This window comes from Nyctibius grandis, chromosome 3 (assembly GCF_013368605.1).
Source record: "Nyctibius grandis isolate bNycGra1 chromosome 3, bNycGra1.pri, whole genome shotgun sequence".
Lineage (NCBI taxonomy): Eukaryota > Metazoa > Chordata > Aves > Nyctibiiformes > Nyctibiidae > Nyctibius > Nyctibius grandis.
The window spans coordinates 53,109,022-53,128,584 of record NC_090660.1 but is presented as its reverse complement, the minus strand read 5'-3'; the positions used below and the strand labels follow the sequence as shown (position 1 = coordinate 53,128,584).

The 19,563-nt window shown below is 42.8% G+C and overlaps 1 protein-coding gene across 5 annotated transcripts; it reads left to right on the top strand.

Annotated features, from left to right (window-relative positions):
- Positions 1-4,406: 4,406 nt before the first annotated feature.
- Positions 4,407-19,214, top strand: CIDEA (cell death inducing DFFA like effector a). Of its 5 annotated transcripts, none has more exons than XM_068395786.1 (5): positions 4,407-4,523; positions 8,704-8,860; positions 9,055-9,201; positions 11,377-11,558; positions 14,758-19,214. In XM_068395786.1, the coding sequence occupies exons 1-5, from the start codon at positions 4,486-4,488 to the stop codon at positions 14,888-14,890; spliced, it is 657 nt and encodes a 218-aa protein (XP_068251887.1). In that variant the 5' UTR covers positions 4,407-4,485; the 3' UTR covers positions 14,891-19,214. The 5 variants fall into 5 exon arrangements, with proteins under 5 accessions (XP_068251887.1, XP_068251886.1, XP_068251889.1 ...); XM_068395785.1 differs by lacking the exon at positions 4,407-4,523 and adding an exon at positions 4,811-4,885; XM_068395788.1 differs by lacking the exon at positions 4,407-4,523 and adding an exon at positions 4,811-4,885 and having other exon boundaries at positions 14,762-14,876.
- The last annotated feature ends 349 nt before the right edge of the window (positions 19,215-19,563 follow it).

Here is a 19,563-nt window from a genome sequence, read left to right as displayed (position 1 = left end):
AGAACCACTAACGGTGATGTAGTGGTCGATGATTTGGACCTTGTACATTTTTTAAGTTGCAACTTTTGAAATGTAAAATAAAAGATTTCAGATTATCCTTGGCATGATCAGAATAAACAAATATTATTTTTCCAGTACATTATCTTGAATAATAAATCTCATGGGCAACATTTCTGCTTTTCATTACTGCTGTCACAATGTAGCTCCCAATAAGTCAGCTTTCAGCTAAATGCTGCCCACAAATATCTGCAATTCATTCACACGTACAGTATTGCAAAGGGAGTAAATGAGGGCAAAGCCTGACCTTCTGATTTTAATATCCTGTCTAACTATAAAACATCTAAATTTAAATCTGTGTTTGAAGAATTTCACACCACTGAAATACTCTTGGCAGGGTATTTTTTCCCATGTATACAGCATGTGCCCATCCATCGACACTGTCTTGATCTTACTGTTAAAATCATCAAAAAACAAAAAGAACAAAATAAAACAAAACACACAGCCATGAAATCTCATAATAAAGAACATTTTTCTGGGCCAGACAGTTCACTGAAGTGAAAGGTTAGTCTTTTGTTCAAATAGGGCTTTCAACATCAGAATCGTTGCTGGCCACAGAACCATTTCCAGCCAATTACAGAGGATTTTAATTAGTACCAAAAAATGTTCCCAACTTCTTCCGCATAGCCTTGCAGAGCAGGGAGATCACCTTTAGGAGGAGCCTCATCCCCTTCTATACAGCTAAAACACTCGGTGGGCAAAGATGTCAGGCATTATGAAATCCAGTTTCATTAACAAAGATTCTGAAAAAAAAGCAAAATTATAAAAAGCAACCTCATGAGATCTTTTACTCCACAGTCTTATCTCAAAATAATCAGCTGTATCCAAGCCCTCTGTGACGGATGCTCGTCTAATTTGCTCTTAAAAACTGTCAGTGAGGGTTCAGTAGTGGTTAATACCAATATTAAGAACGAACAACCAAATCTTTAACATGAACAGCCTGACAGAAATAAAGCAGAACCAGAGGCAGTGGAGACAGAAATCTGCTGAATAGTAAAAACAGTTTAGAAACAAATATGGTTATTTTGAGAACACAGTGAAGAATAGAAAGTCAGGTCTCTATGGAAGGGATAAGAAATAATTGAATTTACTTAGAGGTGGTCACAAGAGTGGTTCTAACAGAAATTTGGATCAGACTTAGCTGAAAATAGGAAAGGGCAGAGGCTGATCAGAAGGTTAGCTTTTGCAAACCTAAGCTAACCCTTGCAATGTGTTAGCTTTGATGCTAACGCTGCTGTAAGTACCTCTGTTCACCTCTTGTACTCCCCTCATAGGTCAAGGAAGGCAAGGTACAGAAACACTTTATTCTGCATTAATCTCGCTCATGTAATTTGTCAAAGTTTGAGAAATAAAAGGAATGTCCAAATTGATCCTTGGTGTCCTGATTTGTCCTTTGTGTCATTTGAACACTGGCCCAAGCAGTGTCTGTGTCTAATTGACTTCACATCTTCAGTAGGCAACTGGTCCCAGCATCTAAGAATCACCTTAGAGTTGAAATATTTCTTAATGGACAATTAAATTTTCCTTCCCTACAGGTTAAGCCTCTGTAGGCATAAAGAAAAATGTATTCCATTCCTGTTCATGGAGTCCTCTAAAATCACTGAAGCCCATGATTCACATCACCACCCAATCTTCTTATTTCCCAAACTACACAGCCCATACACCATGTTTTCTGGATCTCTGATCATTCCCACTTTCCTCTGGGTTTGTTCCCATTTGTCAACTTTTTTTTGAAGGGTGGTATGGAAAACCTGGCCTGATACTGCATGGCCTGATACTGCATGCTCACCAGTCTGAAGTTGCATGCAAAACTACTCCACTCACCTTCTCCTCCCTGTTAAACATGCCATGTGCAGGTTTCTTTTCATAGCAGTATGACCCCTGTGAGGAGTGAGTTAAGCAAACTTGTTTAACTTGAACTGCAGTGGACCGGTAACAGGTAGGGAGTCAGTCACTGCACCTCAGCAAAGGGACAGTGAGACAGTAGTTAAGTAAGAGGGATTAACATAGCTGCTTATTTAACTCCACCTCTAGTGTTTACTCCCTTCAACATCAGCCATGTACTTTGTCCCCTGCATGATTACTGTTTTCAGTGTTGACTGAAGCAGAACATTGCTAAGTATTATGGCCTCCTCACCTCAACCTACGGTTTGTTTTCCGTTCCTGTAAAAGAGTGGGATGATTCTGCCTCTTACAGTTAGTGTCCTTATACTGAACATTATATAGTCACATCTGTTTTTAATGAGATCTCATTTTTTGCCTTGACCTGCCAGATTTGGCTCATGCTACTGTTTTATATTCTTCCTCAGTATGTTCCGCACACATCTCATCTGTACGCTGTCTTGCTGATGTTCAGACACATTTTTGCTGAGGTGCCCAGCTCCTCGGTCAGTGATTTTACCCATCTGATGGCTTTACTGCAGCTTGCTCAGAAAAAAAAGGAGTATTCGTGCAGCTTGTCAAACCACAGGCCCTCCTCTCCTTACAGATCAGGACAGCCTTCAAAAGGACCTGTTTTTCCTGTTACTCTTAAGTCAACAGCTGCATTTATATTAGTTATTACAACTGCCAAGTCGAAGGACTAATGCCACTGGAGGAGCATGTCCTTGCAAAACACGGTGTCCCTGCCTTAGAGCTGTGTCAGGCCTTGCATCAGGTATGTCACCTCAGGGGGCTGCTTGGCAGTGGCTGCACTGGTTAGATGTCTCCGCAGAGACCTCTGGGAAGAGGCACGTGACCGGAGGAAAGCTAAGCTTCTGCAAGACCAAAATTTCCACCTCCTCCAGACATTTGTGCCCCAGCCTTTTCAGAAAAATCCTGAAAGTTACTGCAATTTCCATATGGTTTCTAAGGGGCACCCTCCCTTCTTTTCTACGGGCAGTGGTAGGAAGAGACAGACCATCTGACAAAACATCTTCTCCTTCTCCCCTGTTTTCTTCTTCCACAGCTAGAAAAGTTTCAGTATGTATACAAGTTTTTTGACAGTAGAGAAACACTTGGTAAGAATTCCTTACAAATGTGCCACTTTGCACAAATAACTTCAGCTGTGGCCCACAATCAACCACAAGATACAACTCCACAGGAAAACATGCTGTTCAGAGTCCAGTGTTCAGAGAATTATTTACTGTTCCCCATTTCCTGCTCTCCATGACATATTGTCAGGGACAAATCGCAGAACTGTAACAAAACTAAATGTCACAGAAAACAGGAAAAGAAGGGGTTAACATATGAGAAGAGTCCCCACACAGCTGCAAGCCCTAAGTAGCCTGAGGAGGAAGAAATAAGTCTGGGCTCAGTTCCCTAGTAGAAGTCTGTTGGTCTAAGCTTTGCTCCGAGGAAAGGAGCTATTTACTCCACCAGGCTGGGAAGGAGATGTCACCCAAGAAAACAATTTGCCCTGGTCTAAAAGGTTGTTTGTTTGTTTGTTTTTTAATAGCTGTTAAGGGCCCCAAAGCCAAGGACTGAAGATGTCTAGCATGTGTCAGCCTGCCTGCTGGAGAAGCCTGGAGAGTAAAGAAATACGGTGAGCGGCTCTTCTGCCCTAAACAGGCTGGCACAGGAAATACCATCCAGGCAAGCAGGTAAACTACCTATTCCTGATGCTGGGGGTAACCTGAGTGCTGGTGGCAAGGGCCTCTGGAGCCTGTCCCTGATGAGCAGGGACAGGGTTTGCTGGCTCAGGCTGGCCTGAGGTCCCGCTGTTGCCTGAGAGATGGATTCTGAGGCTCCTGGCTCTGTCTTCCCTGCGCAATAGCGATTTCACAGCTCTGAGAAACAGAACCTGATTTCAGAGCCAAAAAATACTGTATTCGTGCCCACAGACATACATAAAAAGGAAAAACTGCCTTTGTACCTGCTCAGTAAACAGAAGTCGCTGTTCCCCCTGCCTGTGGGAGTAACACTAAACACCTCCACTGAAGCTACTGCACACATTAATCCAATCTGTAAGCTGATTCACAGGCTCTAAAATCAGAAGCTGAGACACTTAATCTGTTGATTTGCTCTAATGCTGAGAGGCTTCAGATGAGATTGGCTTCCACTGTTGCTATATTAGCTGTAACTAGCCAATATGTAGTACGTAACTCAGCTACACACTAAACAAAATCCTCCTTGCTCCTTTCCTAGCTAAATCACAAGGGAGAAATATTCCTTCCTAAATGCGGTGTCTTGTGCCTGTCACCACACCCCCGCCAAGCTGTAAACCCGGCCGAGCCCCGGCGCCGCCGTTACCAGCTCCTCAGGGGGGGCTGCCGCATCCTCCTCTTCCCGGGGCCGCCCCGCCGCGGGGGAAGGCCCGGGCTCAGGATCTCCGCCCCGCCGTGGAGAAAGGCCCGGGCGGAGGGGCCACCCCACCCCGCCGCGGGGAGGAGCCGCCACCCCGGCCCACTTAAGCGTGGCGGGCGGTGCTGCCCCGCGGCCGGGCTGGCTATGGAGGCAGCGCGGGGCTACGTGGGCTCGCTGGCGCGGTGAGCGCGGGGACAGCCCCATCCCTCCACCCTTCCCGGCCCGGGCGGCCGTCGGTTCCCCCGCTGATTCCGGCGGCGGTTCGGAGGCTGGCGGAGGGCCCCGGGGGATGCTCAGAAAGAGCCGGGTCTGAATAACTCTCTTTGTCGGCTGCAGCTCCTCGGGAGCAAAGGGCGCTTTCCGAGCAGGGTGTGAGGGCTGGTCACAGCGGGCGTGGGGAGGGGGAGGTTAAATCTGACGGACGCGAGGTGGGAGAAGCGGGCAGGCGGCTCTCGCAGACTTTTGAGCCTCAGATGCGGTTCTTCCGAGGGAAGCGCAAGAAGGAGCTTTGCAGTTTTACGTCCTCTCTGAGGTGCGATGGCCGGTATGTGCCCGCCGCCGCTCGGCGGTAGCGAAGCTGCCGTCTCGTGTGCCCGGAGCTTGGTGTGTCCGGCGTGGAGCCTCGGCGTAGTCAGCAGCCGCTGGTGCTCGGCGACAACGTGCCCGCGGCTCCTGGCCTCTGTTCGCATGTCGGGTGTGCTGACCGCTCCGTAAAGGTGTAGTGCTGTGCGCCACCCGAATGTATCTAGTTCTAGCTGCGGTTCTGGTATCTCTGCAGTCCATGTTTTAGCAGGGAAACCAGATGTGTGATCTGGTCGAACCCTCAGTCTCCTGACTAATTTCTGACTCTTTTTTTTTTTTGGGGGGGGGGAGGGGGGGCGGCTTTGCTGCTATTGCCGTTGTCACTTGTCTGTGAACTCTAACCTGAAAATCGAACCGTGCCATATTCTGAAGCCACTCGTGTTGTGCAACGTTGATTTTTCTGAGTGAGGCTGAAGACCGTTGCACCACATTCTTAGACAAACATACGAGACATATTGCAAACAAAGATAAAGAGTGAAATATGTGTATAGGGCTCAAGGCAGGCTTTTAATCCCCGGGTTCTCTTAAAAAAAAAATTAATTCGTCTGTCCCACCAGCCCTGACACTACACTGAGTGCTTGGGGCAGTATCTGCGAGTCCCTCTCTAGCAGGTTGTAGTTACACAAAACAAACTGGACAAGATACTAGAGCTTGAAGATATTTGCTCTTTCAATTATATTTTTGTGTTTTCCACTGATATCGGATCCCTCTCTCCTTTAGGGAAGAGCTAGGACTTGATCCTTTCAACTTTAAAGAATAATAAAACAATAGTGGAGTTGTCTGTATCTAACATGTCACTCAACTTCCTAATAAAAATGACTGCATCTTCGTATGTTCCTTTCCTCTCCACCGCTTGTTTCCTGACTTAGCTTGATCAGCTTTTAATAGGAAATTATTTTTGGTAACTCCAATCTGGTAGAGGAATTCCCTGCATTAGGAATTGGTTTGCCAGGTTTCTGAGGACAGCTGCAGCAAAAAGGGATCTTTCTAGGAGCCCTGTAGGTACGCTGGCCTATTTGAGTCTGTGGCCTTTGTACGTCAGGGGAAACAAAGAAAAACCAAGCTTTCAGCAATAGGCCCAGAAATGGAAGTGTTCACACTCTATCTGGCTTTTTTTAATCACACTGGCTTTTGTTTCCTAGTACTTCTCATTAACTGAAACCTCAGCCTGCACTGGAGCCCAGACTCACCGCTTCACAAGCAGACTTAGTTTAAAGATGATATTGACTGGTTTTACTGAAATGTAGGTGAAATGGCATCAGTGTTAAATAACTCCATAAATCTTGGGCTCCTGTTAAGTGTCTGTCTGGTGGAGCTAATGAAAGTCCTGGTTTATTAATTTTTTTTCTCTGACTTTTTACATCTGCTACAACTACGCAGTAGTGTGAGGTGATTGATCTTGAATCCTGAAGAAACTTCTGCTCAGAGCTGCAAAATATGGCTTGTGTAGTTGTCTGTGCTCATGTCTGAGGTGAACCCTGTTAGCTCAAGTCCTGCCCATGAGCTGTGCCCCTAACACTCTTCCTTCTGTATCAGGATGTATGTTTTGGCTTTTTTCCTTATGCTTTGTCTTTTGTGAATGACAGCTTGGCTTAAGTAATGGGAAAGAAAACTGTTCAACGGGACTGGTAATTTCTGTCCTCAGAAAAAAAATCTTGGCAGTACTGTCATGTACACCACTTAAGTAACTATTCTATGTGCTAGTTTTCAAGTATGTGAGAGGGAACGGGATGTAACTAGCTCTAAAAGCGTTGTATCTCGAATCCTGAGCATTGTGCTTTCTAACATCAGGGTGCCCTGTGAAGTGGAGTCACTAGCCGCGAGGTAGATGAGCAGGCTTCGTTTCTGAGCAAAAGACTGAGTGATTCAGAATGGAAGCTTGCCCCGCAGACGCAGCGGGTGATTGGGGGACTATTGAGTTAGTAAAGAGATTAACAAACACACCCTGTCCCTAGCACACTTCCCTTCTGTGGAGCTTCAGTACCTTTGTCCAGTGCTACTCTGCCACCTTGTCCTCCTCCATGGTCTTGGCCCTTCTCCGGGAGGAAAGTGTTTATTAGCTCTTTAAGTTGAAAACAGTGCCTGTCTCCTCAGAACCATACTGATTGTTTGTCTTCACCGCCTTGTTACAGGAAGGAGAGAGGTTTCTACGAGCCATGTGTGTATGTGCAAACTGTTGAAAAGCCAGGGACCTAGTGTTTAGACAGCACTACCAGAAGGTATTAGCTTGCGCTAGAATAACATAGTGGACCATCCTTCTTCTTTTAAAAAATAAAAGCTTCAATAATGCTGAGGAGTTTTAGAAGAAGAGAAACTTTCCGGTGGTACAGGAGGAAAGGCAATAGCCCAAAGCCGTGTAGAACAGCAGCTCAGAATGAGAGCAGGAAATAAATTAATTACTGAAACTCTACCTGACCAGTCACAGAAATGACTTTGCATCCCAAAAATACACTTAAAGACCAGTTAAGAGGTTTGGAAAAGATAGTTATTCTCTCTGGTCAATGTGCACTTGCACAAAAAGGTGTGAGTGACTTGGACATTATTAGTTGAGGAACTTTCTACCATTTCATCATTATTCTAGGAATGCCTGTATTCGCACTTTGGCTGCAGAAAGAGATTGCTAGTTCACTCCTTCCCCCTCTCTGTGAAAGTGTCTGAGAATTATTTTTTTTTCTATATAAAGCTGACTTTTTACACCTATGTGGGAGAACAAAACGGGGATGCATCCCTTTCCCACCCCTGTGCAATTCAGTATAAAGGAGCAAAAGATATATGGGGGTAAAGTCCAGGAATCTGTGAGGCAAAATACCATCTCCCTGTAAAAGATTTGTTGGAGATCAGTCCTTTCCAGTATCATGCAGAGGGTGTTTTTTTAGCAAACTGTCTGTCTGTTGAACTAACCAATGTAATTTGGCAGCAAAAAGCTGTCACTAGATGTAGATGAGAGCAGGTCTGTGCCTTGTTGTGGGAGTAGGCAGTTACGAGTTGTGTGCGCTCAGTTTTCCTAAGGGAACCTAAACAGTCACTATTAAAACATGCAGTTGCCCAGGAAAAAATAAAACCACCTTCTAGAAGTGTTTGAATTCTTCTAGCCTTTCTGGCAGCCTGCTCCTACACTATCCATTTATGTACTTTGATCTCAGTTTTCATTTCGTTTGACTTCTTTTGATACATTTGGGCACAAACAAGTTTTATTTTGTCATTTTCAAAACTAGGTGAAGTTTTGTAGACTGTAGATATTATTTACAAGCTAAATGCTTTGGCTGTTTGGAAGTCAAGCATAACTATATTGAAAAGCTCTGCTTGTGTTCTGATGCCAGGTGTTTTGAGTATGTTCAGTCTTCCTAAAGTGAACTCATATCTTAACTAATAAGTTGAAAGTAGTTTTGTGTATCATCTGATTGTTTATCTTGCAGGTAAAAAGAATGAACTACATGGCTGAATGCAGTAAGAGCTGCTGCCTTTCCAATTCAGTGTTAAAACCCGTCAGCCTCACTGTAATCGTGACCTTGACATCAGCTGAGCTAGAAGTGGCCCACATCTGCTTGAAATGTTTTTAATTTTAGAAGTGTTTTCAAATGTCACTGGCAAGAGAAAGTTCAGAGAGGACACGTCTGTAGGGCTATGTAGTATTTAGTTTTGAAAGCAAGCTTCGTGAGTCTTATGGGACCTGTGAGTTACTCATATAATGTTCTTATGTCACTGAGCTCAACAGTCCTTCTCCTCACAGTACTTGACATGACTATTTTTATAACTACGCTGAATTTTTATTTGTTTTAGATCTTTGGTATCCATGGGAGCATCTGTGGGAGCAGTAACAAAACAGACCCTGTTCCCTCCTCTCATGCCTGCAGGGCGACCTTTCCGTGTGTCAAATGCCTCCCGAAGCAGCCGGAAAGGAATTGTTGCAAGCAGTCTGCAAGAGCTCATCAGCAAGGTATAGCAAACATTCCCACTCTGCCTGAAACTTATAGAGAAGTGTACAGTATCCCAGAAAGGCAACCCACAGACTCTTGTTCTTCTAAAAAAATCATTACTGGGGAAGTTCAGGAGAATATGGCAGATAAGCAAGTACAAATATGAAATGATGTGCTCCCTTTCAAATGCTAAAATCTACTGGTTTTTTTGCAGACTTTAGATGCCTTCCTTATATCTGCTGGTATAGTTACTCTGGTTTTGGAGGAAGATGGCACAGTTGTGGACACAGAAGAGTTCTTCAAGTCCCTGGATGATAACACACACTTCATGGTTCTAGAAAAAGGACAGAAATGGACACAAGTAAGTGTTGACTGCATCTCTCACTTGAATAGAAGTGGATGGAAGAATGTCTGTGGCTATTAAAATTGTTGGAAAGAGGGGAGAAGAAGAAAACTTCCCCTAAAGAAGGCAAGGTATCAACTCCTTGTTGAGCCTTCCTGGATGACAAATCAAGCTCATTTTTTTGTCTGTTGCTCGGACACAGAACAGTTGGCAAAGATCTGTCAAGAATTGAAATGAAATATTACAACTGAAAAGAACTCTAGGGGAAATCCCCTGCTTTTGGAGAGCCTCAGAAATAACTTTGTTCTTGAGCCTTTTTATAACATATAGAAAGTTAGGACTTTGACTGCATGAAGTTAAAAATACAATGTCTTTAAAGGTTAGCTTTTAGAAGGGAAAAAATGCCCAAATTAAGCAATGTAAAACAAGTTTTGCCTTATGAATGCAGTAATGGTTTAGCAAAGGCTAGAAAAATGCCTGTGTTTGATCTTCCAAACAGCTAAAAGTTGTCATCAAATCCTAGTGTTAGTCTACATGTTTTAAGATATTAAGATCATCTAGCTTTAGCCTTCTAATTACATCAAGTCAGTGTCCAGTTTGTGGTTTTGTGGGGGAATAGTTGTCTGCATGTTAATAAGATAGAGTCAAACTCCTAATTGTCTTTCCATGCAATGGTTGTTGCTAGAAAGCTAGCATCAAAGTTTCTTCCCCCAGGTGCAGAGCCAGCTGAGGAGCTGTAAGCAGGCCTACTGTTTTTCTGTTTGTACACGGATGGCTCAATCACGTGGCCCTGTTTTTTCAGTCTCCTATTGCAGTGTGGGCAGCTTGTACATTTTTCCCCAAGATAACCTCACTGGCTTATCAGCCTGCTGCATTTGGGCCATGAGCTCCAAAAGCAGAAAAGAAATTGCAGCCAGGGTATGACTCGTACCTTGCTCCCTTCCCGCTCTGCCCTATGTCTTGTTCAGCATGGCAGCACAAGTTTGAATGCTGCCCCTCTTCAGGCTGTGCTGGATAACAGCAGGACTGCCGCAGCTTCACAGATCATCTGGAGTGTAGCACAAACTCTGTCATGCTTTACCCAAATATCCTGGGGGCTAATGGGGGATACACTACCAAGCATACCAGCTACATATATGTACCCAAAACTTTTGTTGATAGGGGGCCCTGTTGCTTGGAGGTTATCGAAGTGAAACAGGCATAAAATCGCTGGCTAATGATATACTACAGTGTGTAACTTGGTCTGACTTATCATGGCACCATCTGAGCACTGGGGTGACAAGTGCAAAAAGGCCCAGTCTTACGCAACTTTATTGCTTCGTTTAGCAAGCAAAAAACAGCTTGGCAGCTGCCAAGTCACTAACCTCGAGCAGCGTACCCCGGGTATCCGCTAGATGTCTCTGTAAATACGTGTCTCTGCTACTATTTTTTTTTTTCTCCTGGAAGCAAAGGATCCTGAAAGCATCACTGTCAGCCCTGAGGCAGACAAGGGCTGCTTTCAATAAAGGAGGCTGGATTTAAGGTGGAAGATGGCTTTCCACACTCTTCCTCCTTTGCTTTTTCTCTTAAAAACTCAGTATTAAACCCTAGACCTAATCAGGAGTGGTTCCCTCCCCATGTTAATTTTTTAGTAGGAAGAAGAAGAGAGGTGTTATGAGCCAGGATTTGAAATGAGGACCTGCCTTTTCACAGAAGTCATCTTTGCAGCTATCTCTAAGAGTGCTCATCAGTATTGTGTTCCTTCCTAAACAGAAGGACCTAATGTCATCCTGGTTATTTGGTGGCCTGTTTCAGTGTGGACTAAAGTGGCTGGTGCCTCAGCCAGCACCTGGAACATACCAGGATAATTAAATGGCAGGAACACTGTCCAGTGGCATTACCTGTGGCTTCAGTATACTCTGAAGAAGAAGCTGTATTACAGGAAAGAAATATTCAGGAGGTGCTATGTCACTCTAGAACTTCTGTGTCCATTTAGAATAGCTTCAGAAGCCTGGTCAGGACTTGAACAAAATTACGTGAGCTACAGACTCACTTTTCTCTGTGCTAGTGCTTTTAATTCTAGTTTAGAATTGATTGAGAACTAGCCCAAAGACTGGAATAAGCAAGCTGCTTCTAAAGAGCTGCTCTATTAATGGTTGTCTTGCTGTAGTTTCCTGGCTCGTTGTACAAACTCTCCCCTTCTTTTTAAATTAGACAAGAAATGGAGTCGCTGCTGTGAGACAAAAGAAGAAAATGGGAGTAGCTAACATCACATTTGATCTGTACAAGCTGAACCCTAAGGATTTTATTGGCTGCTTAAACATCAAGGCGACCTTCTATGAAATCTACTCCGTCTCATATGACATCAAATGTATGGGAGCAAAAAGCATATTGCGGTAAGTATGTTTCCACTACTGATCAGATATATGCCTTAATGTAAAATCTGTGTTTGTTTATTGGTTTTGTGAAGCAGGTGTGTTTATAAACTTAGTATTTTTCTTAATTCTTACATACTGGCCAACATGCTGACTCTTCCTTTGTAAGGTGGATAGCTAACTTGTAAAAACTTACTATAGCTTTTTATGGTGGAATCTTAAATTTCTCCCAAAGCAAAAATCTTATCAGCTTGGTTTTACTGGAAGGGTGTAGGTATGGTCGTCTTGTTTCCTGAGAGAACTTCCTGAGATTTCTTTGACTTGTTTGAAGAATGCAGAAGGCTGAGGAAGAAGCATCGGACTCTTTGAAGGGGAGACTTCAAGGGGATGAAATGAGAGAGGAATTTGAGATCTAATGGCAGAGGTCTTAAAGCTTGCTCAGATTTTGCAATACCTGGCTGCCAAATTCACCAACTGAGCTACATGGAGGCAAAGGAAAATGGAAGACTAGGACACTCTAGTGTCTTAATGTGAACTTGTCATCTGTAGTAAGACTGTGTGATGTCACTGTTCTTAAGCCAACTGATCTCTAAGCAAACTAACGGAGCCTAACAAGGACCATTGTCTCCTGCAGGACCAGTCTGTGGTAGGTTGTGAGTTTGGTAGAACTGGCTGTTGGGAAATGCTGTCTCATGCAGGGGCAAAATAATACCTGTCCTGTCCTCTGCTTTCAACAGTGTGGTTGAAAGTCTGTGCCTTGTCAAAACAGCTGTGTCCTGCCCTGGTTGAAGAAAACTTCTGAGTTCAGACTACTTCACAGAGGTGCCATACTTGGACAGCTATTGAAGCTGCAGCCCTGAATTTTTCTATCTGACCTTTCAAATTTTGGTTGAGACACAACGGTGTAGTGTTGCTGCATTTTACTACTTGAGGACCAGATCTGCTCTGTACAGAACAGACAGATGTATATGCCTGTAAGTGAGGTTTTCACTTCTCCTGAGCAACATATAGTCTTTAGTTTGAAGTCTTCAAATAGTCCCTCCTCTCATGATGCAGGTATTAAGCATTGTAATGCTAATCTTGTTCCCTGTCTTTCTATCTGACTGACCTCTCCCACTCTGCTTAGGTGGTCCCTTGCTTAATCTTTTGGGCTACAGCTGTTTTGACTATAGATGAGGCTCATCTCTCTGGTCATGCTGCAGTGATCATCCAGCTATATGCTATGCCCACTGGTAGTACTTGGCTTCATTAGGGTTTCTTCAAAGCAAAGGCTTACCCTTGAACAGCTGCACTCCTCCGGTTCCTATGTTTGTCAAGTCTCTTGAGCTAGAACAAACTCTGATTTCTGTCTGTCTGCTATGGAGATGAGTATCAGCACTGGAACTTGCACTGTTAAGGAGAATTTGAAGTGACAGTTTTGCCTCCCTGCCAACATAGGGCAGCTGGTGAGAAAGAAATGGTACTGGTGAACAGCTGAAGTAGCTGTGGAGTTCTTCTGGAAGCACTGTTAACTGTTACAGAGTAACAGTTCCCTGTAAGAGAAGTGCCAGTGTCGGGGTGGAAAATAGTCTGCTAGCAAAGAACAATGGTGACAGAAGAGATAACCTTGGGTACTCTTGAACATAACAGTGAGATGGCTTGTCTCAACTTGCTGTTGAAATTGAAGATGTTAGGTTCTTGGTGTAGTCCCTCTGCTAATGAGTTCCAAATTGCTAATTCTGATGCCCTCTCCCTGAGACCACCTGCAGAGTGTGAAGGGAAAGGACTTTAAAATGCTGCAGTTGTTCATTGGTGGGAGGGGCTTGAAGCCTGCCAGATCTGATTAGTGCATTTCCCCTAACAGTTTCTCCCTGTAAGTGTCCAACTGAAGGATCAAATGTCCAGTTCAACAAATAACTTCCTCCATGGCTTAAGTGACAACTGCTCTTGTGTGCAAGTGACACACTGCAGCTGCTCAAAAGCTCGGTACCAGGTGCAGCTTTCTTTACAACTGTAAAGCTCCTTGGCCTCTACTCTCTGGTGGAGGGAAAGACATGCTGAAATGGCATATGTGTGGGAAGCGTGAATAAGGGTACAGTGTTTTTTTAAAGGCTTCCCAGGTTGTAAGTACAGGGTATTCCACTCTTTTGAAGCATTCGATTTTGACTGCAAGCCTTCTTTTATCACAGTGAATTTGTAGGAAGAAGACTTTGCCTTCTCTGGTAGAGCTCAAAGGAGAAGTGAATAGCAGCAGAGGGTTCACAGTTGCCTGTTCTCTCAGACAGGAATTCAGAAAATCTTCCCTCTTTTTTGCAGAAGAGGAAGGCTGGTCTGGTTTGTGCATCTTCAGAAAGTGGTTCCTTTCCCGTTTTGGAACGGTTCCAGATCTTGCGTACCACTTCCCCAATGCCTCAGCTTCATACTTGTGAGGGCCTACTTAACTTCTGGGGGGTGAGGCTTGAATATAGCTCTCAGCGCTGATGTCCCAATTATTTCTTGGAGAATGGAAGGCAGACGCAGTTATAACTAAGTTGAATGAATGACCACTCAAATATGATGATCTCTGTTCCCTTGTGATCCTGTGGTGATCCAGAGTCTGTATTGTAGAGCTCTGATGCTTGCCTGATCTTAGTTTATGGTTCTGTACCGATTCTCAGACAGTATTACATATATGGGTGCTGATACTTATCAAAACTTTAAAAAATGGAATAGTTTTGAAGTGAGAATTCTTAAAGCTTGCAGCTTGGACAGTATTAATTCTCCTGGCTTCACTTGTTTTGCTGTCAGACATACACTGTAATGTGATTGCTCAGATCTAATAAAGTTTGATCTGTAGCTTGGAGATACATGTAGTGTTGTATTAGTGAATGGCCTAAAGGTGAGACCTGAGGTGGATTCATGCTGCAGGAATGCTGCTGAGCTCCCAGGCAAAGTTGTGTGCAGTGATGCTCTGGTAGTTTGAGTAATGGCTTTGCAGAAGGCCTGTGAATGTCTTAACAGGATGACAGCCTGCTTTCTTAAATGTGTTTTCTAATTCTGCCAACATGTCAATAGTTTTCTGCTAATGGCCACAGAAGTATTTGCTCTAAAGAAGGTACAGAAATGACCAGCTTCTCAGAAGTGAAGAGGAATGATAGAGTCCTTAAATATATATACCTAACTCATCCTAAAGAGTTAGGGCGGGATGGGCAATGTTACCCTGTTGGTGAAATTTTTTTTAAACAAATGGCTTTTCTTCTAGGAAGGTGCTTCAGCTAATGTCCCATGCAGCGCAAATAACCGGACAGTTTCTTCTCTATACTGGAACATATATGTTGCAGTTGATGGGTGAATATGATGAAGATGGCACATGTACAAGATCAAGGCGGGAGTAGTGAACACAGCTGCACTTCTGACATCGGATCCATTTGCTTAAAGACGTTCTCTTGCCTGATTTTGATTGTAATGATGTTATAGCAGGGGGATGTCCACTGATGTGAACTAACATTTTTCCCATTTGGGAATGCTTGTAGGCCTTAGTTATAAAATAAGTGTTTGGTGCTCCCAGGTTCTTAACACAGCAAAAGGATGGGTGCCTAATGTCTGAGAATTTGGCAAAAGGAGAGAGGGCAAGTTTTTGCCCTAGCAACTCGAAATGGAGAATAAGTATACTTGGAAACTTGCATGCTTTGTAACCAGTGGGGTATTTCTTGCACTGATCAAAACATAGTTTGTTTTTTTTCATGGCTGTCTACTTGACTTCTGAACAGACTGGGCTGTAAGGGGGCGCAGGGGAGCTGTCATTTTTTGGTTTTTAATACTTAACAGTGCTGGTATTAGTGTCCAACTGTCATTGGGTTACAAAAGGATGAAATGTACTTATTTACTTCTGCTGCCAATGGAAATACACAATACAACTGAATCCTGGTTCAGTGACTGACCACTCTCATGAGGTCTAATTGGAAAAAGTGCAACTACTAAGCAGAAAATTAAAATTTAGCCTTACTTCCCCTAGAACAAGTAAAAACATTTCATTTTAACTTTTTATATTTTTCTTCAAATCTACAGAAAGTTCAGGTTTAGTATAGATCATACCAGTTGAAGAAACTGATATATTTCTTTAATGGGTCTGATGTCCAGTTCTGCCTGAAGTATTGAATAATTTGCCATAGTTTCATGAAAATGGCTTACAGGCAACCTGCTGAAGCTTCCTTCAGGGGTTAAACCATCACTTCTATGGCTCTTACTGTTCAGTTGCAAGATTACACTACATCCCAAGCTGTACTTGAGGTACATGTAGCATGGATGTGTAAGAGATGCTGGATTTTGATGCCCCTGTGTTCAGGGGAGAGCAGCAGGACACTGTGTGGTCTTGTGTAATGTCCATATGCTCTAAACTGGATATTTGCGGTTTTACGGTCTCCCAAGACAAGCTGTATTAAAGAGCCAAGTTTTTAAGCCTTAGGTAGAATTGTCCAGAATGTTTTCTATAGTTTAGTGAACTGCTAGTATGACCAACTTCCAGCAAGCTTTTCCTCAACAGTGTAGAAAACTAGAAAACAAGCGGTGTTAGGCATCTTGTGTCAAAATACAAACTCCCATTGCTGAAGGGAAAAAGCCTAACTTCAGTTGTTCACAGGTATGGCTTTTGAGGTTTTCATTTGCTTGCTCATGAAGAATTTTAGTAAGTTATTATATTCTTGCATAAGACTGAAAGCTGTTAAGGAGACAGCAGATACAGATAATGTGTCTGACCTGGCAGCAGGTGGTACCTAGGAAGAGAAGCTCTGGTGACAGAGTGAACAAGTGGGGCAGGGGAAGCAAGCAGTAGGAGTGAAAGGGAAAAGGACCAATGTGGACCCCCACAGTGCTTGCCATGGCTCTGCTGAGACAGGAATCCATTAACTATGTGCATCAACTGCACTGATTAGCTGGAGGAAAACTAATCTGCTAAAAGAGGAGCAGGTGGACTGAAAAGACCAAGCATTGTGGTTGGTGGGATCCATTCTGACTTGTCAGCTGAGTCTGTTCACTTCAAATGTCACTAATATGTGTCGCTTTTATCAGCAAATTTCACCTTCATATGCTTATTTTTGCCTTCCCTTTATGGATGTGACTTAGCCAGCTGGAGCTGCATCTTTCAAATCACTGTTGTGATGAAAAGCACCCTAATTCCAAGTGTTAAAGGGACTGATAGACACAAGTTCACTAGGTCTCTGCCTGTCTCTTCAGTAAAGGTATTACAGATAAGTAGACAGCTAAGAAAAACCTTGTTTTTTTCCTGATTTCTTTTGTTTCCTATCTACTCTAGAGTGTTTGCTGGAGCCGGGGAGGGCACACAGCTCTGGGCAAAGGGAGGTCTGGTTCTTTGCTGATTTCTCCCAGGGAAGAATGCCTGTAACTTGCAGCACTGTCAGGTTTCCTTCAGAAGAAAACAGTAAACTATTTTGTGAGTAATGAGAAAGAGGTTATGTTAAAATGGAAGCTTTATACTTCATCTGTATTGTTTCCACCGCCCCTTCCCTGCTCGAAGTGATTGTTGCCATGATAACCGTTGGCCAAAGTCTTTCTACCCTTATCAAGGAATTGCATTTAACTGATGCAGTGCAAGGACTTTGTCATTAATTCTTTCAGCTTTTAAGGACCATTTATTCTATTAAAACAAGCACAACTCTAGAAAGCAAACTCTATATAATGCTTCTAAGAATATTTATGTTGCTAATGGTGGGAGCACCAACATTTAAAAAAACAAAAACAACAACAAAAAAAAACCCCAACAAACCCCAAAACCAACTTGCATAGTTCAAGATTGCATTAATTTGTGTGAAATGCCTCTTCAACATCTGTAATACAAAAGCTTTTACAAGTCTGAACTGTGCAGATCTCAAAATTCCAGCCTTCTACAGCCAGAGGCAATTGTTACAGAAGTAACACTCTGTAGTTTCCAATGGCACTATCTTAGAACCTAATGTGATCTAAAAGGCTAACTCAGTATGAATTTGCAATGTTTTTAGGCAGCTGCTTCTTTGGCAGCTTAACACTTAAAACTTGAGCTGCTGAAGGTCATGTGAGCTGCGAAGCCTCCATCTCGAAGCCTCTACCTCCTCTAATTCAAAATGCAAACAGCTGAACAAAGTAACTCAGCTTTGATATTTTTTCAAAATGGGAGAAATGTTTTGGAATGTTTTAAGTGTCTGAAATTTTCATTGCTTCTGAATCTGGGTTTTGCCACAGGCTTAGTATTTGGGGGATGATATTTGCTACTGTACCAACTTATTTCCAGAGATAAAATTTTGGCTTTGGGTCCAACTGGAGGAGTTTGTAATTCTCTGAGTTGGAGACAGTGGTGGTGTTTTGTTTTTTTTTGGTTTTGTTTTTTTTTTTTTTTGGACTGCTTAGGAGGCATAGATTTTACTTCAGCTGTATGTGGTACACAGCAAAGAAAAACTTCAGCATTATCTAGCTTTCAGAAAATTATATACAAGTGGTGTACAATATCTAGCAAGAAACAGAAAAACTAAAAGCGCAGGCTGTTAACTGCAGGTATGGGGAGAAGCAGCTAGCTTTTCTACTTGACATTTTTAGCTTTAATTTTTCTTTCCATAAGCTCAGTTAACCTGCACTTGTTACTGTTCCAGTCAAGGCTGGTAGCACTGACACGTGGAAGGTGTGAATCATGTTTACTCCCTCCTTGCTTGCACTGGCCCTTTTCGCCTGTTGCTTTGCATCACTTACTAACAATGCACCAAGTCATACTCTCTAGTTACCAAAAAAGGAATTTTCACTCAAGTACTCGATCTTGTTGACTCAGGCACTGTTCATGTTCTGCAGGCAAAACAAAGTTGCTCTCTTCATGACTAGAATGACGGATCTAGTAGCTTTTGTGTGTGTGTAATTTATCATTACTTCATTTCCTTCCTTTCATAAACCCATGAAGTTGTTGCTTTCTTGCACCTTCCTATTCTTTCAGGAGAACTAGGATTACAAGCTCCCCTGTCCAAGGGGAGAGGAAAAGGCAGGGTCTAAATTTCTTAGACCATTTGGAATATGCTCTAGGAAACATCCTGAATCTCTTCCCTACAGAGAAGTGAAGGGTAAAGAAAGGAAAATAGGACTTTGGGCTGGAAGTTTTTTCAGTACAGTGAGTAGAGAGGTAGGGGTTCACAATTTAGGAAATGTTGGTAATTCTGAATATTAACTGTGAAGATAACTACATATGATCATTTGTAACTGACTAGAATTATAACTCAAAATCACTTCAGCATGCTTCTTCATGAGATAGCACTTGAAGTAAAGGCACAAGCTTCTTTAATTAAAAACAAAAGAAAGTTTAAAACCAAATTAAAAACAAAGTTTAAAACCAAAGTACATTTTTTACTTGATGCCTCAAGTTTTACTGGAGATATTAATGTGATTAACATACCACTTCACTTATGTATTACTAAGTATCCTTGTGGGGTTTAGAGTTTATCACTGCTTTGTCTACCCTACCTTGTCATATATGCAGTTAAGATACTTTATAAACATGAGCATTGCTGTTTTGGTAAGGAAAAAGATAGTATTTTACCACTTCACAACTTGCAAGCTCAGTAGTTTAACTTGCTATGAAAATTGAGATGGGTGAGAATTATGTGTCAGTGATGGCAATATTTTCTGATGGTGGTGCCAATTTTAAGGAGCGCTGTCCATGAATAAATAAATTCAAATGATGGCTTTGGATGTCGACTCTATTAATTTCCAGAATAACTTATTCCTGAAATAATCATGAATGTTAATGGATGTACGGTCTGCCACAGATGGTTTCCAAATGCTGGACTGCAGCACTGAAGTAACTGGATACTATCATGTGGCTCTGAACTCTTAACTCCTTACTGCTGACTCACTTTCTGGCTCCAGAGAAACCGTGCAAACTGTGTTTCCTTTCATACAAAAGGGAATGCCTTCCTCCATCTTTTACCAAAGCTGCAAAAGACTACAAACTGCTGAGTACAGGAGATAGAAAGCTTCAGCAATACCTGGTTTTCACCAAATACTGTAAGGATCAAGGACCTCTTTTTATAATGCCTCA